Source organism: Necator americanus, chromosome I (genome assembly GCF_031761385.1).
Source record: "Necator americanus strain Aroian chromosome I, whole genome shotgun sequence".
Lineage (NCBI taxonomy): Eukaryota > Metazoa > Nematoda > Chromadorea > Rhabditida > Ancylostomatidae > Necator > Necator americanus.
The window spans coordinates 37253772-37270151 of NC_087371.1; the positions used below are offsets into that span (position 1 = coordinate 37253772).

A 16380-nucleotide genomic window follows, 5' to 3' on the forward strand; every position below is an offset into this window, starting at 1 on the left:
AAAATTGGTAAACAAGTAAAGAATTAGAACGCAAAAGGAATTTTGTTAGCTTCGTATTTTGTAGATGTAACAGTTTTCTTCTTCTGTTTTCTGGATAGCTCTGAAGATTTCGGCTCTCTTCAAGTCATGTGACGCTGTGACTGCGGAATTCAGCGTTGAAGAAAATTCTAAGTATTGGGTTCTTCTTCCCTATGGAAGATGGAGTTTGAGGTGCACTTTAAAAGAAGCGAACTGGAAAAAAACTGCATTAATCGAGGAATCAGAAGACTTGCACCAATTGCATACGGGGATCTGCATTTATTACCATGAATCACCATATCACCGGGATTTGATGGATTTAGCTGACGCATCTGTTAATAATCGTTAACAAAAACTATGGGACTATTTTAGATTCACGTTTAAGTGCAGCATGTACCACGACAGTGACGATTTTGTCGAACTTAAACGAATACATAGAAATAAAGGTGTAATTCGCCAGTACGAGTCCCAGCACCCCCGATTCCCATTAATTACGGGAGTAATTTAAAAAAAAAGAATGTGGAGACCGTCGTTGAATCAGCATTCCCAACGATGCTATTTACTACGGGTAGCCAAAAAGTATGAGATGTCAAAAATCCTCTCCTTTTTCGACTTGACACTCCATTAGAGTTGATAACCTGAAAAGAACAGAAAGTCCATCACCGTAAAAAAAACTAATTACAGCGTTTCGTAGAGTACACAATCCTCTGTCAAGTAACATGAAGCGCATTGCCCAAACATTCTATTTTTCAACAGAATTTTCACTTTAAGAAACGCCAGGTATTATAGGCCGACCCAATAAGTTGTAGCGTAGGGGACCTGTGCAACCAATGCTGTTTCTAACGCCTTTTTCTGGGCTGTTAGGCGGAATTCAGCATGGTCGCTCTCATATTCGTGGGTTACACTCATACCCATATCTATCTCGTAGACCCTAATCTCGTTAAGTTTGTAAAATGTTGTGTTTAGGGGAATTGATATGATTGGAAAAAAAGTTAAAGGTAATCAGCACCAGATAAGAAGGAAAAACAAAAAAAAAATTGACTGCGTGATAAAAGGCTGTTCTTTGCCAGAAGAGGTACAATGGAAGAGCTGAGAGTAGCTTTTAACGGATTAGGATAAGAGGCATGGGAATTTCTGCGCAAGAGGAGAAAGAGGCCGCTAGAATACCTTATCACCAGACGGTGTTAGGCCGTCGCAGAACAATTAGGAATATTGTGGGAAGTGGACCAGATTACGTCACTTTCATTCTTTCAGTTTCACAACTGCAAAGAGGTGCATCGTCAGGTAAACCGACTACTCTGGGAGCAACGGAGCCATCTTTTCTAAATGATTTTCAGAGGGAGCACTATCACTATAATATTGGTGAACTACGCTTCGGTTCTATCTTACTGGCATACAGACTTGGAAATTTCGCCGAAACCTGACCCAGTTGACTTTTTTGGGATTTTACTGGTAAACCGTTTGAACTGCGATGGAATGGAACGCTATGTTGACGCGATAAATCGTGACCATGCACAGATTGTTGCTTGATAATGCGCGAGACTGTTTCATAAACAATAAGTAAATATAAATAGATTAACGAACATTTTAGAAATTCAACAAACAAACGTTTCATACACAGTAGCAATCATAAAATTAGATGTGTCTGAACACTCGCACTTATATTTTCTGGAACACGGGTCCTTCATGGAAAACAGCACGTGCGAGGGTGTGTATGTCAGGCATGTATGGAGCGCGTGGAGTACGGTCGTAGGGCGGTGCCCTGAATCAACATAAGTATCGAAGACTGTGCAGGCAGCCCAACTGAAACGTCCAGCTTATCTCGTTAGGGAACAAATGATAATAATAGCAATATTAATAATAATAATAATTTTAATAATAATGTGTAATCCATAACACACTGAAAATAATGAGTGTTGTGACTACATTCCACAAAAACAATGGTACAGTTAAAAAACGAAATCCATTCTTATTAATTCTTCACGAAATTCCTCGAAATAGGCGTTAATTTGACGAAATGACGGCAGGCGGAAGCGAAGTGTCGTCGTCTTCTCCGTAGATCCCTTTCCGTTTGTTGGCTGCTTTGCGATTTCTTTCAGCCAAGCGAACAGCGTCCTCCTGGAGAAGAGACATTAAAAAGTTAAAATTAAGTTGTGAACATTGTAGAAAATTCACTTTCGCTTTCTCTGTTCCCTGCTCGATTTCCTCAATTTCCATTTTTCTACTTTTATGAGTTGCACAATAACAGAGCAACAATAAGATGAGCGTAGCGATCTCTATCAGTGAGATAATGCTCATTCCAAGGAACAGTCCGACTTGGCCACCAACATCCGAAACCAAATTAACAAGCTGAACACAGATTACGGTATTTCTCCAGTTTCATTCGTAGCCCGCCAAGAGGCACAAAAATAAACAAATCGATGAATACCGAATACGCTGGAGATTCGCTAAGCACTTGATAATTCATTCGTTCATAGTAGATCTCAACAAGCAACGTATTCTTTTTGTACCATTCCAGGCAACCATTCGGTACCCATGGCACATCGATAGGAATCCGGTTGCATTCTGGTGGCTAAATTGCAACTTACACGGTAGATTTTTTTTAAATTTTAAAGTTGACCATTGTGCAGAAAACCTTTAACTCATTTCTGGAGAATTTTTGAAAGAGAGTTGACTTTAAGATGCGGAAAGGAAAGAAAAGAGACTGCGTCGTATGTTAAAAAGGAAAAGAAAAAGGAAAACGACGGGAGATTAAGGAGTTTTGTGAAAAATTTCTTTTTTTTTTGAAACTTCCATTCATTTCATTTTCTAGAAGAAGAAGGAGATTGTTCTTGGAGTCACTCCTTCAGAAAACAGAAAAATAAACTGTTGGGAACCTCCATAACTGTGAGATTCTTTGACGAAAAGAGTACCAAGGGAATTCCCAAACCTTGTTTTTATTCTTTTCTTTTTTTTGTAGATAACTTCTTCCGAGAAATTACAGGAAATTATGCTCACCACGTAAGAACTTGATGGCCATTTTGCAGTAGAGACGGTCGCTGCGTAGGAGTCGACCCTACAAAACTCAATTTATTTATTCAGTATGCATTCATCTACTTGTCATTTATGTATTTACAGTTTAAATTTAAAATTAGATTTTTTATTCATTATTGTCCATTTAATTGCTATTTATATCACCTATTCATAATGGTATTTATATTAATTCTCCATTAAATGTCCCAATATTGCTAGAGAGTGTGAGGAATTGCCTACATATAGGCTAACTATAAACCCATCTGCCTATAAAAATACTGCTAGGAAGTTTTATAGTCAAAAAATATCCTCGGGATTATTAATGAGCTGACACACATGTTTTTTCTTATTACAAACCGTTTGGCTTATCTATCATCAAATTTCTGTGCAGTTTTCCACTAAAAAGGGGCGGATGGGATTTCTGGACAAAATATCTTGCGATATGAACGAGAGAGAAATCGCTCCCCTACCTACGCACCATGAAACGGTCACTCAAACTCACTCGCATGGCTGTGGGCAATCACAATCCTTGATAATATTGAAGGCGCCCGAATCGGCATTTGAAATACGATCAATACAATCCACTGAAACAAGCATTTTGTTGTGTGGTATTCGAAAATAAAAACCGCTGGATAAGATCAATTATTAACAGTCCGTTAGTAACAAGTTAGCCATAATCTATTATAAAATATTGTTGGGAAAAGGAACAAAAGCTCCTAAACAGTATTTGTAGAATTAGATTCCGGAAAACAGAGAGAGGAAATTCAAAAAAAGCGACTCTTCCTGTTCCGCGTGGTCATTCTTCGACAGAACAAAAAGCCTCGGATGCAGCTATATTTTGTGGATGCGTTACAGTATGCAAGTTTGCATTGTTATCATTGAAGTATACCATAAAAACAAGGATAGAGACTAAAATTAGAGAAGGTGAGACGTTTCGTCTCTTCCTAAACGATTCACTTTTAGATCAACCTTTCCATGAGGCTGCTCAGTAGGCCTCAAGAAAACATCAGACATAATCAGACAGATGCCAAGTAGAAGCTTCTTCCAAGTTTTTTTTCCTACACAATAAAATGGTACCAACTCATACTTCATAAAAATCACCCAAAAGCTGTTTTTTCCATCTTTTACGGATAATTCAATTAGACTCACAGTTCAGAAGTGTGTCTCCGACCTCGTCACAGCTCTTGGTTGATCCATCATTCTTATGCGGGTACGCTGGATCATAACAACCACAATCGGAGATTATCTTCTCCTGAAGGCAGTCACGAAAGCAGGACTCTACCTGAACACCATAAACGTCGTTGGGTACAAATCGAGTGGAAGTGTAGTCACCGCCGAAAGTGCTTCACCGAATGAGCGCCGAAGTGAAATAGCGTGGCAAAAAGAGAGAATGATGAGAGCAGAGAAAGAGGCTGCGTTGCGGCAGCGCCGGCGTCCATCCGGTTGAACACTTTTCGGTGACAACTGTAAATTGATCTAACACCTCGTATGTGCCATTGTACTGCATGCCGCTGAACATTTCCTCTTTTGTGCACGTTCCGTAAGGATGTGGAAGCCGCATGGTGCTGACGAATCGTACACCCACGGATGTTGCAGTTCCTGGTGGCGCAAAATAGCCGAAAACATCCGGAAATGGTCTTTCATCCTGAAAAATAATAGAAATAACGTCTAATCTTTCACCTTGAAAAAAACAGCATCAATGTTTGATTTTCGTTCATTATCTCATTCATTCATTTGTAATTCTTGAGATCTACGCAATAAATGCCTCGTGGATTCATAAAATGAGACTAACTGCTGAAATTTGTGCACTCATATTCTTCCAGCCTACGGCTTACTATGGCGCTAAGGAGCGATCTCGATAGGTCAAGCATTCCAAATCTATTCTGCCTCATCTTCTATTCGCTTGTCTGATTTCTCTTGCAGTAGTTTCCAGGATTTTTCTTCTCTCCATTCTCTAACTTTCTTTAGAATACCTAGTTTACTTATTTTTACTAACTAACTACTAGTTTACTAATTTCTAAACAGTTCTGGTTAAGCTCAAAAAGTTTTGCTCCACATTTATCCACATTCAAAAGTTACGATAAGTTATCATCGTCGCTGATATGATACAGGAAAAACTTTCAGGACGTGTGATCTCCTTACCAACCGCTTTTGCTTAAAATTCCGATATTCGCAACCAGAGACCTCTTAGCAACTAAAATCTTGTACCTTTCCGTGAATGGACATCACAACGCCAGCAGTTTCTGTCCATGGTAAATATTTCTCTTGATCCGTTCGAATCACCATTCGTAAACCGAAAAGAGGGCCAGCTCTCGATGAACTATAGTTGCCTTCGACGTTAAACATTTGGCAGATACCATATGTTGGATCGTAGAATTCTTGGAAATCTCTGAGAAAAAAAAACTACAAATTGCCATTTTAGCCGTTATTCCCGATTAAATCGCGACAAACGTGGTATGGCAGGATTTCGCATTGTAGGTGCAGCTTATTACGAGGTCATCGTAGGTGTAGGCATGTTTTGCACCCTGAACGAAGTCAACGGCAGCTTCTCAGAAGGCCACCATTTGTTATGCGATCAACTTCTCTGGCTTACCGGAACCTTGCTGGCCTCGTACAGTCTGGCGCTCATCAGAGCGCTGAGTTTCGTCGCTCTTTGCTGGCGAGCTCCATCCATCCGACTGCCGAACCCGTACTGACTGGTGGAATTTCCCCACGTATTGTAAGCTTCCACCTGAAATATAGCCAATAGTCGTTTTAATACAATTTGTTCCAGTCCAATTCAGGAAAGCAAGTACTGAAACTTATAATTTATAATATAGTATATATTTTCATAATTTATATAATATATATTTATAATTTATATAATTAACTTATAATTTATATTTGTACGAAAATTTGGAAATTTGGATTTTATTTTTACTTTTTCCCATTTTAGAATTTTACGTTCTAAAATTAAATTTCTAAAACAAATCCACTTTTTGCACTCCACATCAACACCGTCTAAGGTGAACTGATCAGTACGATCCTCTCAATCCATCTGATTTCTAAAGTTCTAAAGGATGAAAGACTTGTGATACTAACATTAAAAAAACCGTTCAGAACGTTATCCAATATCGGGAAGGGCATAGAACATCAGAATTTTCCTCGAACACTGCTTTTAAAGAAAAATGTGTAGAAATTCACATGAAATTAGAATAGAATTTTCATTTGGTGGTGAAAATTTATATTTTATTTAAGATTAACTTTATATTTTAATGATAATGTCAACTCACTAGATTTTTCATTTTTGTATCAATGTTCATTGTCTCTTCCCTTTTCCATGGATTCAAATGACATAATGTGACGGTCGGAAATACACGATCCGTGAAATGTAACTGGAATTATCATTATCGATATGTTTTTATCTCGCTGCTCCAGCCAAAGAAACAGAAGTGTAAACAGTTCCATTCCCTCTACCACTTCACGTTGTATATAACGGAATTATTTGCTTACTTTTAGCTCCCAACAATCTATTTATGTACGTACATATACGCAAACATTCCGCGGTCGATTAGGATCGTGGTGAGACCATCCCCACTCGATCCTGACCCGCTCTATCGCACCGCTTCGCCAGCGCAACCGCGTACGTAACCGCATCGAGCTTCATTTCGTCTTGATCCCAATATAAATGAGGCGAAATCGTATTAACAAAGCAATAGTTTGTGAGCAAAATCATTTGACACGATTCTAGTGGATGTAAAAAATACTGTAGAGCTGAATGGCATGTATAAATAGGGAACGCTACACCGCATCACAAAGTGCGCTAATTTTCAGCTTCACATGATCTTTGAAATTTCGTGAGAAATCGAGTCGGTTCGTCGATCTTGTGTTTTGTGTAGTAGTAAATACTTTCTAACTCGTCTTCGCTCTGATTAAATGCATTTTTGCTCCCGTAAGTTACAGAGACATCCCTCACGCAAGATATCCCCTCTAGGAGGAAAATACTTTTGAGGAAAACAGTACAAATCTCTAATATTGTTCCTGGTTTAGTCTATGTCTGTACTTTAGTATACGGCACCAATTAGTCCTTTTTCAGTGTGAAAAGAAGCTGAAGACTTGCTTAATTGCTCAGGATGATTACACGGGGAAAATCTCTAGTTGTCACATGAATCTTCCGCGTATAATCCACGTGCTTGTTTGTTTACGCAAAATGTCGAATTGTCCCCGTAGAGTCCACGAACCGAACCGATTTATGAAAAATATGTTTCTTATCCAATTAACTTATGCAAGCAACTATTCCCCGCCACTCCCTCTCCACGTCACTTTTGCCTTACCGCCGTTTCCGTGTTTACATTGTAGGCGAGATATTGCGAGACCAACATTATGAACTGCCAAATAAATCCGCCAAGGCATGCCAATACTACGACTATCCATAGTATCCTAAAAACATATACGATAGTATAATATATATTATTACAATAATATAAATATAAATACTGAGACTTTTCGTTCCTTGTTAGCGAAACTTCGATCACAGTTAAAGTGTGAAATGTACATCGCTGGCATTCTTTCGCTCCGACATTTTCTATTCAGGATTCAGATTAGTGAGAAATTTTCTAGCTATAGTAGGGTCAACACGACTTGACTCACGAATGTAGCTGCGGTGCAATTGCGTACGCGCTCGAAACGTCGCGGTGGAGGCAGCAGCTCGAACCGAGGCAGGACCGCCATAAAGTGCAGCGATGAGTGGTCCCAGCAAGGATTTCACCACGACCTTAGCTGCTACGGTCCACCGAAGCGCCTCCAGAGAAGCCGCCTAAGCAATTGCGTACGTGTTTCATGTCGTTTTGGCCGTACTATATGTATAGAGAAAAAAGCTGAAAGTTTCCTTACAACTGGAGGAATCTTGCTGCCCCTCGAGTTTTTTCTTGCATTTTCGCGGAATCAAAACTTCGTCTATTACAATCTATTCAATACATATTGTAGCATTTTTCCAGAAAAAAAAGAGAATTTTTGAAGGCTCCAGGATATGGGCGCTTATTAGAAATGAGACTTGGCGCACCTTAGCCATCGTGCGTTCGCCAATCCAATGTGTGGAATTCCATGCGTTGATGTCCACCATGAAAAATCCTTGAGCACGTAGATCAATCCTTTCGTGAAGATCGACATTTCTTTTCCAGCCATATTTACTTTAAAAGTTACTGTTACTGTGTGATTTTCCAGAAAATTTACATCTTACATACATGTTATTTCTCTATTACGATTACAATGAATGTCGACAGGAGACGTTGCGGATTAAGGTTTACTAAAAAAGAAACAGAAACGAAAGTACAAAATTACTTTGGACAGCAAGGATTGCGATGAAAAGAAGTGAATAGAACTGTTTCAAAATTTATTTGAGCAAAAAAAATTGTTACTCTCGAATTTTACGATAATATCTGACCAAATAATTGAATTATTTTACTTTCTTATTTACTCGCTAACAGTAAGGTAAACTGAATAGCCAATGAAATCTTTTTTTTAAAAAAAGGAGCAGACAACTGCAGCACACAAAAGCAGACAAAAAATTAGTGTTAGAGATGCTCCACCAAAAATTACCTCTGGACATCCTTTAGAGCTCCCCGAAATTAGTTTGAAAGAATCTAGAATCTCTACCGTCAAGAAAATAATGATCACTGCAATTTCTTTATGAGCTGGTCGCATCTGCGAGAAAATCGATTGAGCCATCAATAAGACAGAAAGTCTGGTACGAACTATGTTTGCACAATGATGGCGGAAATATTAATTTGTTGGTTTTAATTTGTTTTGGAAAACGTTCTCTAAGACTTTGCATTTTTTTCAAATTCAATTTGTTAAATATGGTATACGTAATTCTCAAAAAAAAAAGAAAAGAAAAGGAGAACAGAAGTCCTTTCCTGGAGATATTAACCACAATCATAAATACGTAACACTGCACAAATCTGCTTCGAAATTAGTTCCTAATCAGAATGCTATAGCGGAGGTTTTGTCCCTAAGTTATTCAAAATCGTGTGAGGGGCTATGAACGTGTATCTGTCCTATACGGTGACTTGCGAGGGCTAGCCAGTATATCAGGTAAGTGTTTTTATCCTCTCCGATAAGTCTGGTACCAATTTATCGACCCCCGGAAGAGTGAAGTGCTTGGTTGACACCAGGCGATTTAGAACTATCGATCGATTCTGCAGTCATAGTGGAACTTCTTACCGACCACGCTAGACTCACCACAGCTATTATTACATGAGTTTTTTTATTTGATGAAATACATTTCATATTTCATTCTTTTCAACGTACATTTTTCTCTGTGATCTACTAACATTTTAATAAGAGGAAAGAGGTTTTCATCAGCCATGATACCCATAATGGTGTCCTTATTCGCGCTCGGATTTAATTGAGTTAAAACCGCTGCAAGATCAGACTTTTTCTTCTTGTTTTTACCTATCTTCTTCTCTCTCAGCATCCATTATTACATTATTATTATTATTTTATTACATTTACATTTTTTTATTACATTTACATTATTATTAATAATGTCTATTTCCAACCCTTCTTACGTTATGCTTCTAATTCCATAGTCAGGAGTTGAGTATCTTATTACTTTTTCACTTTTTTTGAAAGCTTTTGGTCGCTTTTTAGTTGTTCCTTTCTAAAAGATCGTGCAAATATGTACCGTTATTTACTATGAAACAGTTGACCTACCACTTTAAATTTTGACGCAGATCATAAACATACAATTCGATAGTTCAGCGCCCCGATCCCACTCTCAAATCCCCATCCTCTTTCCTATTTCTACCCCCTCTGCGGCTTCATAGGTTCAAATACTTTAAACTTTACGCAGACATTAAGTTACTCCTTTTTAAGCATTCAACACTAATGAGCATCCCGTGATGTCTTAACTCTCACTCATATCGTGAATCTAATGCGAATTTGTTAAGTAATCAGCCATCACAATTCTTGTTGACACGCATTCTTTCTGATGCTCCTTAATTAATCAAGATAGCTGACATCCTTCAAGTCATAAAAACAAATTCAAGAATTTCGTTGGTGCTACAATTGATGTACTAGTACCGTAATCTGGGAACCCTTCGAGAACACGGATAGTAGTTTGACTGTTTGCTTGTGATGCTTTCCAATATTTCTCTTAATTTCCCTGCAAAACTGGCAGGACATGACAAGCACGACGAATTAATTCTGGAATACAACTCCAGCTTCGGCGCAAGAATGACATGGTGCCGTTACGCAAGCGGCTGCGCTCGAAGCTGTGTGGTGAAGCCAGCGGTTGTGATCGAGGCAGGACCATCGCGAACTGCAACAATGAGTGGAGCTAGCGAGGGACCCTCCTCGGTTTTAACCGCCGTGCTCCACTGCGCCGCATCGAGCGCAGCCGCAACTGCATCGAGCTTCAGGTCGTTTTTATCCGAATATATAAATTTCTCGATTAGGAGTTACTTGTTGTTCGTATGGATATTCTAATTCTGGAAAGATAAGTGTAAAAAAATGCTAAAATGGTATATCACACTCATGTATAGAATGAAAAATGGAAGTAAATTTTCTCTTTTTCCGAATTTTTTCATATTGAAACGTTTTAAAAGCAATAGTAAGTACTATTGTTGAAGCTACAGGAGAATATTTCTGAATTAATAACCAGGAGTTTTATCAGCCTTTCTGAGAATAACCAGGAGTTTTATCAGCCCATCCAAGACACAGCTTTCCTTTGAAAAGGTAGAAAAACTACGTTTATGAAATATATGCTGAGCAAGGTCTATACAGTTGATCTTTCCTTGTCAAGAGGACGGGAGCAAATTTTCCTACTTGGAGGACTAATCCAGTGTGAACTGCTCCTTACAAACAAGCTATGAATGTTTTGGACTACTTTAGAAAATATATTGTCCCGTTTTGCTACGATTGGTCATCCTGCGAGAGCATCTCTGGGACCGTCTTGAAGTCAAAAGAGCCTTGTAGTCGAAAACACCATGCACCTGGCCCCAACATCGTCCGCTGCGTCAGTAATTAAACCCTTCTTTTCTGCTGAATCACCTTCATATTACGATTCCCAACGTTGAAAAAACTAAATAAATATCACTGTTTGCAAGGTTGTCATACTGGAAAATGTCGCAACTATTTCCAGAACGTGGGGAACATATAGAAACCCCAAGGATTTTTGGAGGCTCTACGTGTCGTGTCTTGCGAACGACTTGTAAGCTTGTACTCGCCTGGGTCCCACAGCGCGTTTCTACCTTCGGTACTTCGATCGAATCACATTTAAACTAACGCTCCACCACTCAAACTTCGCTCCTCCCCATTGCCATCGATTCAGCCGGTCGACCGTGACGCCATATTCGAGCAACCGTCGATACCACTGATACCTCAGCGATCCTCTAGCCGCGAGCATCTCAGGAACCGGGACAGGTAAATCGTCCATTCATCCTAGGGTTGACCTTGCCGCCATTTTCTATTACTTTCTTTGTTTGTATGTGTATTTTAATTTTGCGCCTAGCGATTAGCGCTATTTTGTTTTGTATACAAGAACCCGAGCGTGGGTGTGGTGCAGTTATTAAGAGGCTCAGCTGCGACTCCACAGTCGATGCTTCGAAACCGCAACGGGCCCGGTAATCACTTCTTGCCTCCGGAATCGATGAAATAATACCTTACTTTTCTGGGTGGATAAAGACACTGATCTGATACATCGGGTAACCTTCGCAAGTCATTATACAGGCGAAATCTGCGTTCGTAAACGTGGAACGATTCCGAATAGAAGAGAACGCCTTGACGCATCTCAAGCGGATTGATTAATATCGTATACTTTATCCCCTGTGTTTCAAACATATGACTGAGACAAGTTTGGGGTAAATTCCCGTTGGGGAGGGGGGGCTGGCACTCAGCCCTTATTTCTCGAAGCTCTAGCTAACTTTTTTCTCTTGATAACTTAAGTTTACATGTCATAGATCCTCTAAGACTAATGCTTAGCCATTAGGGCCCTAAAGGAAATATCCGTCTTGGATAATTTTGAGCCCCAACTTTTCCAATGTAGAAAGGTCCAATTTCCTAAAATCTAAAAATTCTCTTTAGGTTCCCACATAGGCGAAGATTTATATGGGGAGGGGATTACCATGTGTCGCACAATGAGATTGGCGATTCCGAAGAGGTTTTTCGTGGTTTGTGCAAAGGCTACTGCGAAATAATGCAATGCAAACGAATTCTAGAATGTCCTACAATATTTACCTTCACCCGCTGAGATTACGGTCAGTAGAAACTCGTTTCCACACCTAATGATAAATAATTCCAGACCTGGTGCTGATGTCTTCGGATTACTTGGTTATTTTCGAATCCTGAGAATAGCTAGGGAAGAGGTATACTGTTAATGCCGCTCAAACTTTTTTATTTACTGGAAAATATCTTGCAAGAAAGTTTGTACAGTGGCTCAGTAATAAGTCAATTAAAATTCTATATTGTAATCTATATGTTTGTTAGGAATATACTAATGAATATAGACGTCATTTTAACGGAGATTTTGAAGAGACAGTATAAAGTAACATTATTAGTGCGTAACTTTCTGCAAAAAAGGACGTAATTTATCGTACGATATTAAATACTTAGTTTGAGATGGACTTATAGCGTAGCGATTCGTATCCTTGGGGATCCTTGCTAGCACCACCACTCGGTGCGAATTGTCCCACCCCGAACCCAACCGCTGGTTTGACCTTGCCGCTCCAAGCGCAGCCGCCTACGCAACTGCGTCGAGATTCATGTCGTTTCAACCGGACTATATCTTCGTAGTAAATATTGTTCATTGTGATTGCAATCGCTTATAAGGTCTTACAAACTACGTAATTTCTGAGTAGTGCATTGTGATGTGCTTTCTTTTTTTCTTGCTACGAACTTCCAAGCTACAGCGCGTTTGCTTCTCGCACCTATTGCCTCTGCAAGTCCGCTGATTCGTGCAACTCAAGCATTATCCGATTGTTATTCTTTTCTTGCAAATGGGGCAAAATGTGAAGAGTTCTCCTTTCACATACTACTTGTGCATATCGTAGCAAATCCAATTACATCCTACTATTGTATCAAGTGCAAATTGGCTGTCTCTCCATCCGTCCAATACAAATTCCTAAGAACACCCGGAACATATCCCAAACTTTGATTATCGAACGGAACTGGTGCACAGCCTGCTAAGGTTCCGCCTGTGGGATTATTTTGTACCACACATCGACCAAGCAGAATTTTGGGTTAGAGAGTGGGTTTAATTTTGCGATTCAACCCTTTGATCAACGGTATCAAGTTATATTTAACACTGCTATGGTGGGTAGTGATGAGGAGTGCGAGATAAAAAGAGGAAGACGTGGGAAGTTGCCTTGTGCGCTGATCGGGTTTCTGCTTTCGTATTGTATGCAGTCGGACGCAATTTGATCCTTAACATGTAATTGGCAATACTGGTCCCGAACACACGTGGTCCTTACACGTAAGCTTCCTCCAATAATCGATCTCATCAATTTTTTTAACGCTCTTATTGCAGTTTTAACAGTTAATGTTTACTGAATCAAACGAAAACTTGCAGATGTGTTCAATATAGTAGAAAGTGATTCCAGAAAGTTGTCAATAATACTGTTGTTGACCTATAATTGGTTTATGGACAGTGGAAATGTGAAAGGTAAGCCACATTGATCACAATTTTTACCAAGAAACTTTCGAACTTTTTAGGAACTTTTTCTAATTTATATAATTCTCTTGTGTTTTGATATTTAAGTGTTTTTTGTACCCATTGCTCAAACTAGTATTTGTGTGAGAAGTCGGCAATTCGCACTTGTGTAGCATTATACGATATGTTTACGTCTTCGTAAAAAAGATTAAGAAGAAATCAATGAGGGGTCTCACGTTCCGTTCTCTTATACTCTTTTGAAGAAATACATACTTCACCACCTCACTGATTCTTAACTTCCTTCACAGAAACAGCAACAGAAAAATTGTATAGTTCATCAGAAAAATGCTGATTTTTGAACTAAGGAATTGAATACGTTCACAGCTAATTCTACAAAGAGCTTCTTTTTTCTTAAACTCGTATTTTTCCACCTGAAGCGATATTAATATTATCATAATACTAATATATAGTATGTAATTATTTTAATATATGACATTATTAATGATTAATATAATTAATAATTCGTAACTATTAATGATTAATATAATTAATAATTCGTAACCCTCTCAAATCCTTAGACCATTGATTCTGTTTGTGAGAAACCCAAAACTTAGTTCAATCCTTCAGAATGTATTACGACTGGGGGTGAACGCTGCGCAGTCGGTAAGGGGTCCTGCTGTGACCGCGCGATCACAGTTCGAAACCGCCTCAGTGCCAACGAAGCCATTCATCCATCCGGTGTCGATAAACCTTCCTTATGCGCCAATTGAGGAGAAAGAGAAGAAAAACTCATGCTTCCAATTATGTTTCCAAATTATTACGGTATCGAAGGTGTAAAATCAAGTTTAAATACTTTCCAATTGTAATGCTGACGCCTTCAGAAGAGGAACCATGAAATTATCATCATTTCATGAATCCTTTAATTTCTAAGAAAAAAGACGGAGGAAGCGTCGTTAGAAAGTATACGAATTTAATTTTAGGGAAAATGCCCTACATTTATTCTCTATTGATCATTGAATACGATCGAATCGTTCACTACAATAAGTCTCATGTCCTGCGTTTTGATGCACGCTTTTACTGATCAATAGAAGCTGGTTTCCGTACAAATGAGCTTCTACCAATTCTGCAGTTTCGGTGGGAGAGTGTGGTGAAACACGTAGTATCATCAGCATACCTGCTGTACAAGCTACTGTCAATCAAGGCATTCTATTGTATTTTCGCATCCTCAATGTTATTCGCATATTCCTATATGCACAAAAAATTGTTAGACGTTTTTAGTAACGTTAAGTATTCCGCATTCAATCTGTTCCATTTAGAAATGCATATAAGGCTTGTGATTTGCTTTTAGGGGACCTTTTTTATCTCTTCCTTTGAATAAACGTCTTCCACGGCGATGTTGAAAAAAATGACTCGCACGACGGAATTGAGCCGTGAAATATAAAAAGAGGACAAAAGCAAAAAGAAAGAAGAGCTAAATGGTAGCCGAATTAATCCGTACAATATGAAAAGTCCTAATTCTTGAGAAGTTCCAATTCTTCCCTTAATAGAACTCCTCAATTCATTGCTTCCTAAGCGAACACCAACGTAGTTGTTTGACAACTGTCCTTCAAAGGTGTCCAAAAATCTCCAGCTTCTCTCTTGTTGAAACCTTGGCACTGTGAACAGGATTTGTTTTTTTACCAACGAGGTTTTGGTGAAACTTTATTAATGAAATGACTTTTCGACAATTTCGTCTTGATAGAAGCATTCAGCAATACCTCATTGAGAAAACAAGAGAACATAAATCTTTCTAAGTGGCATTTAATCTACAGATTATAGAACCCAACAGGCACGTTTCTACTTTACAAAAGGCATGTTAGAATATGTGAATCTGGTCGCTTATTTTATTAAGTTGTTTCTTTCTAAAAACTAGAGGAATTGAAGTAGCTGTGTAGAATTGTCGCCACTGCCTTTTTATACTCAAAATATACTGATGCATCTGTGTCGCAGAATCGCCCAGTGGAGGTACAAGATGTCTGGTGGACTATGCCTGGGCTGCGATAAACATTCCATAGCTGCTAGATAGATAGAGGCAGTCGGGATGAAGATTTCTGTCCCTTGTAAATCGATTGAGTTTAACATCTTTGAAATACTGTCTCTCTGGGAAAAAACTGGTTATTTCAAATACCGAAATAATTTGTGGAGGTCTTCACGTTTTTGCGAAAATGGTTGAAATTTTTCCCAATTTGGTCACTCGAAAACCACGACACCCAACCTATGCGCTTGAACCAAGTCTGATAGAAAAAAGAGAGTCCTAAGCGAGTACCGAATTGTAAGACGAATATTCATTTGAAGTTTTCCGATTAAGTTTTCTACAGCTAACATTGCATTTCTTTTTATCAGCTTTCAATGTGGCACTTTGTCAATTTCTGAAAACACTGGGGATCTCGAGTCCACGTATGGTGTGGATAGTAATTAATATTAATCGATAATAATAAGAACAAATATTAGAGTAAAATGTTTTAAATGACCATTTGATTACGAATTTTTTTTAGACATTCTGTCCAGTTTTGAGAAACAAGTGCAAACAATGGGAATGACCTTTTCATGCCGCAGAGATGTATCCGTGGAATATGGGAACGGTTGGATTGCGGAGGTGTGAGAGTAATTAACGAAGTTTGGTTTGTTTCGTTTGTTATTAAGCCACACATTCGTCAAAACTAAACTCGCGAGCTATGCTTGAA

At 38.8% G+C, this 16380-nt stretch overlaps 2 protein-coding genes across 2 annotated transcripts; one reads left to right on the forward strand and one right to left on the reverse strand.

Moving 5' to 3' along the window:
* Positions 1 to 2022: 2022 nt before the first annotated feature.
* On the reverse strand, positions 2023 to 8193 carry RB195_008047 (uncharacterized protein; the record flags this gene model as incomplete). Its single annotated transcript, XM_064182027.1, has 12 exons — positions 2023 to 2136; positions 2194 to 2367; positions 2447 to 2590; positions 3016 to 3073; positions 3533 to 3614; positions 4180 to 4312; positions 4514 to 4675; positions 5239 to 5419; positions 5482 to 5555; positions 5624 to 5761; positions 7344 to 7449; positions 8072 to 8193. 12 exons carry the CDS (start codon positions 8191 to 8193, stop codon positions 2023 to 2025), a joined length of 1488 nt encoding a protein of 495 aa, XP_064038770.1.
* Positions 8194 to 10245: 2052 nt separating this feature from the next.
* On the forward strand, positions 10246 to 16298 carry RB195_008048 (uncharacterized protein; the record flags this gene model as incomplete). Its single annotated transcript, XM_064182028.1, has 5 exons — positions 10246 to 10368; positions 11171 to 11266; positions 11342 to 11433; positions 13608 to 13669; positions 16192 to 16298. 5 exons carry the CDS (start codon positions 10246 to 10248, stop codon positions 16296 to 16298), a joined length of 480 nt encoding a protein of 159 aa, XP_064038771.1.
* Positions 16299 to 16380: the final 82 nt, after the last annotated feature.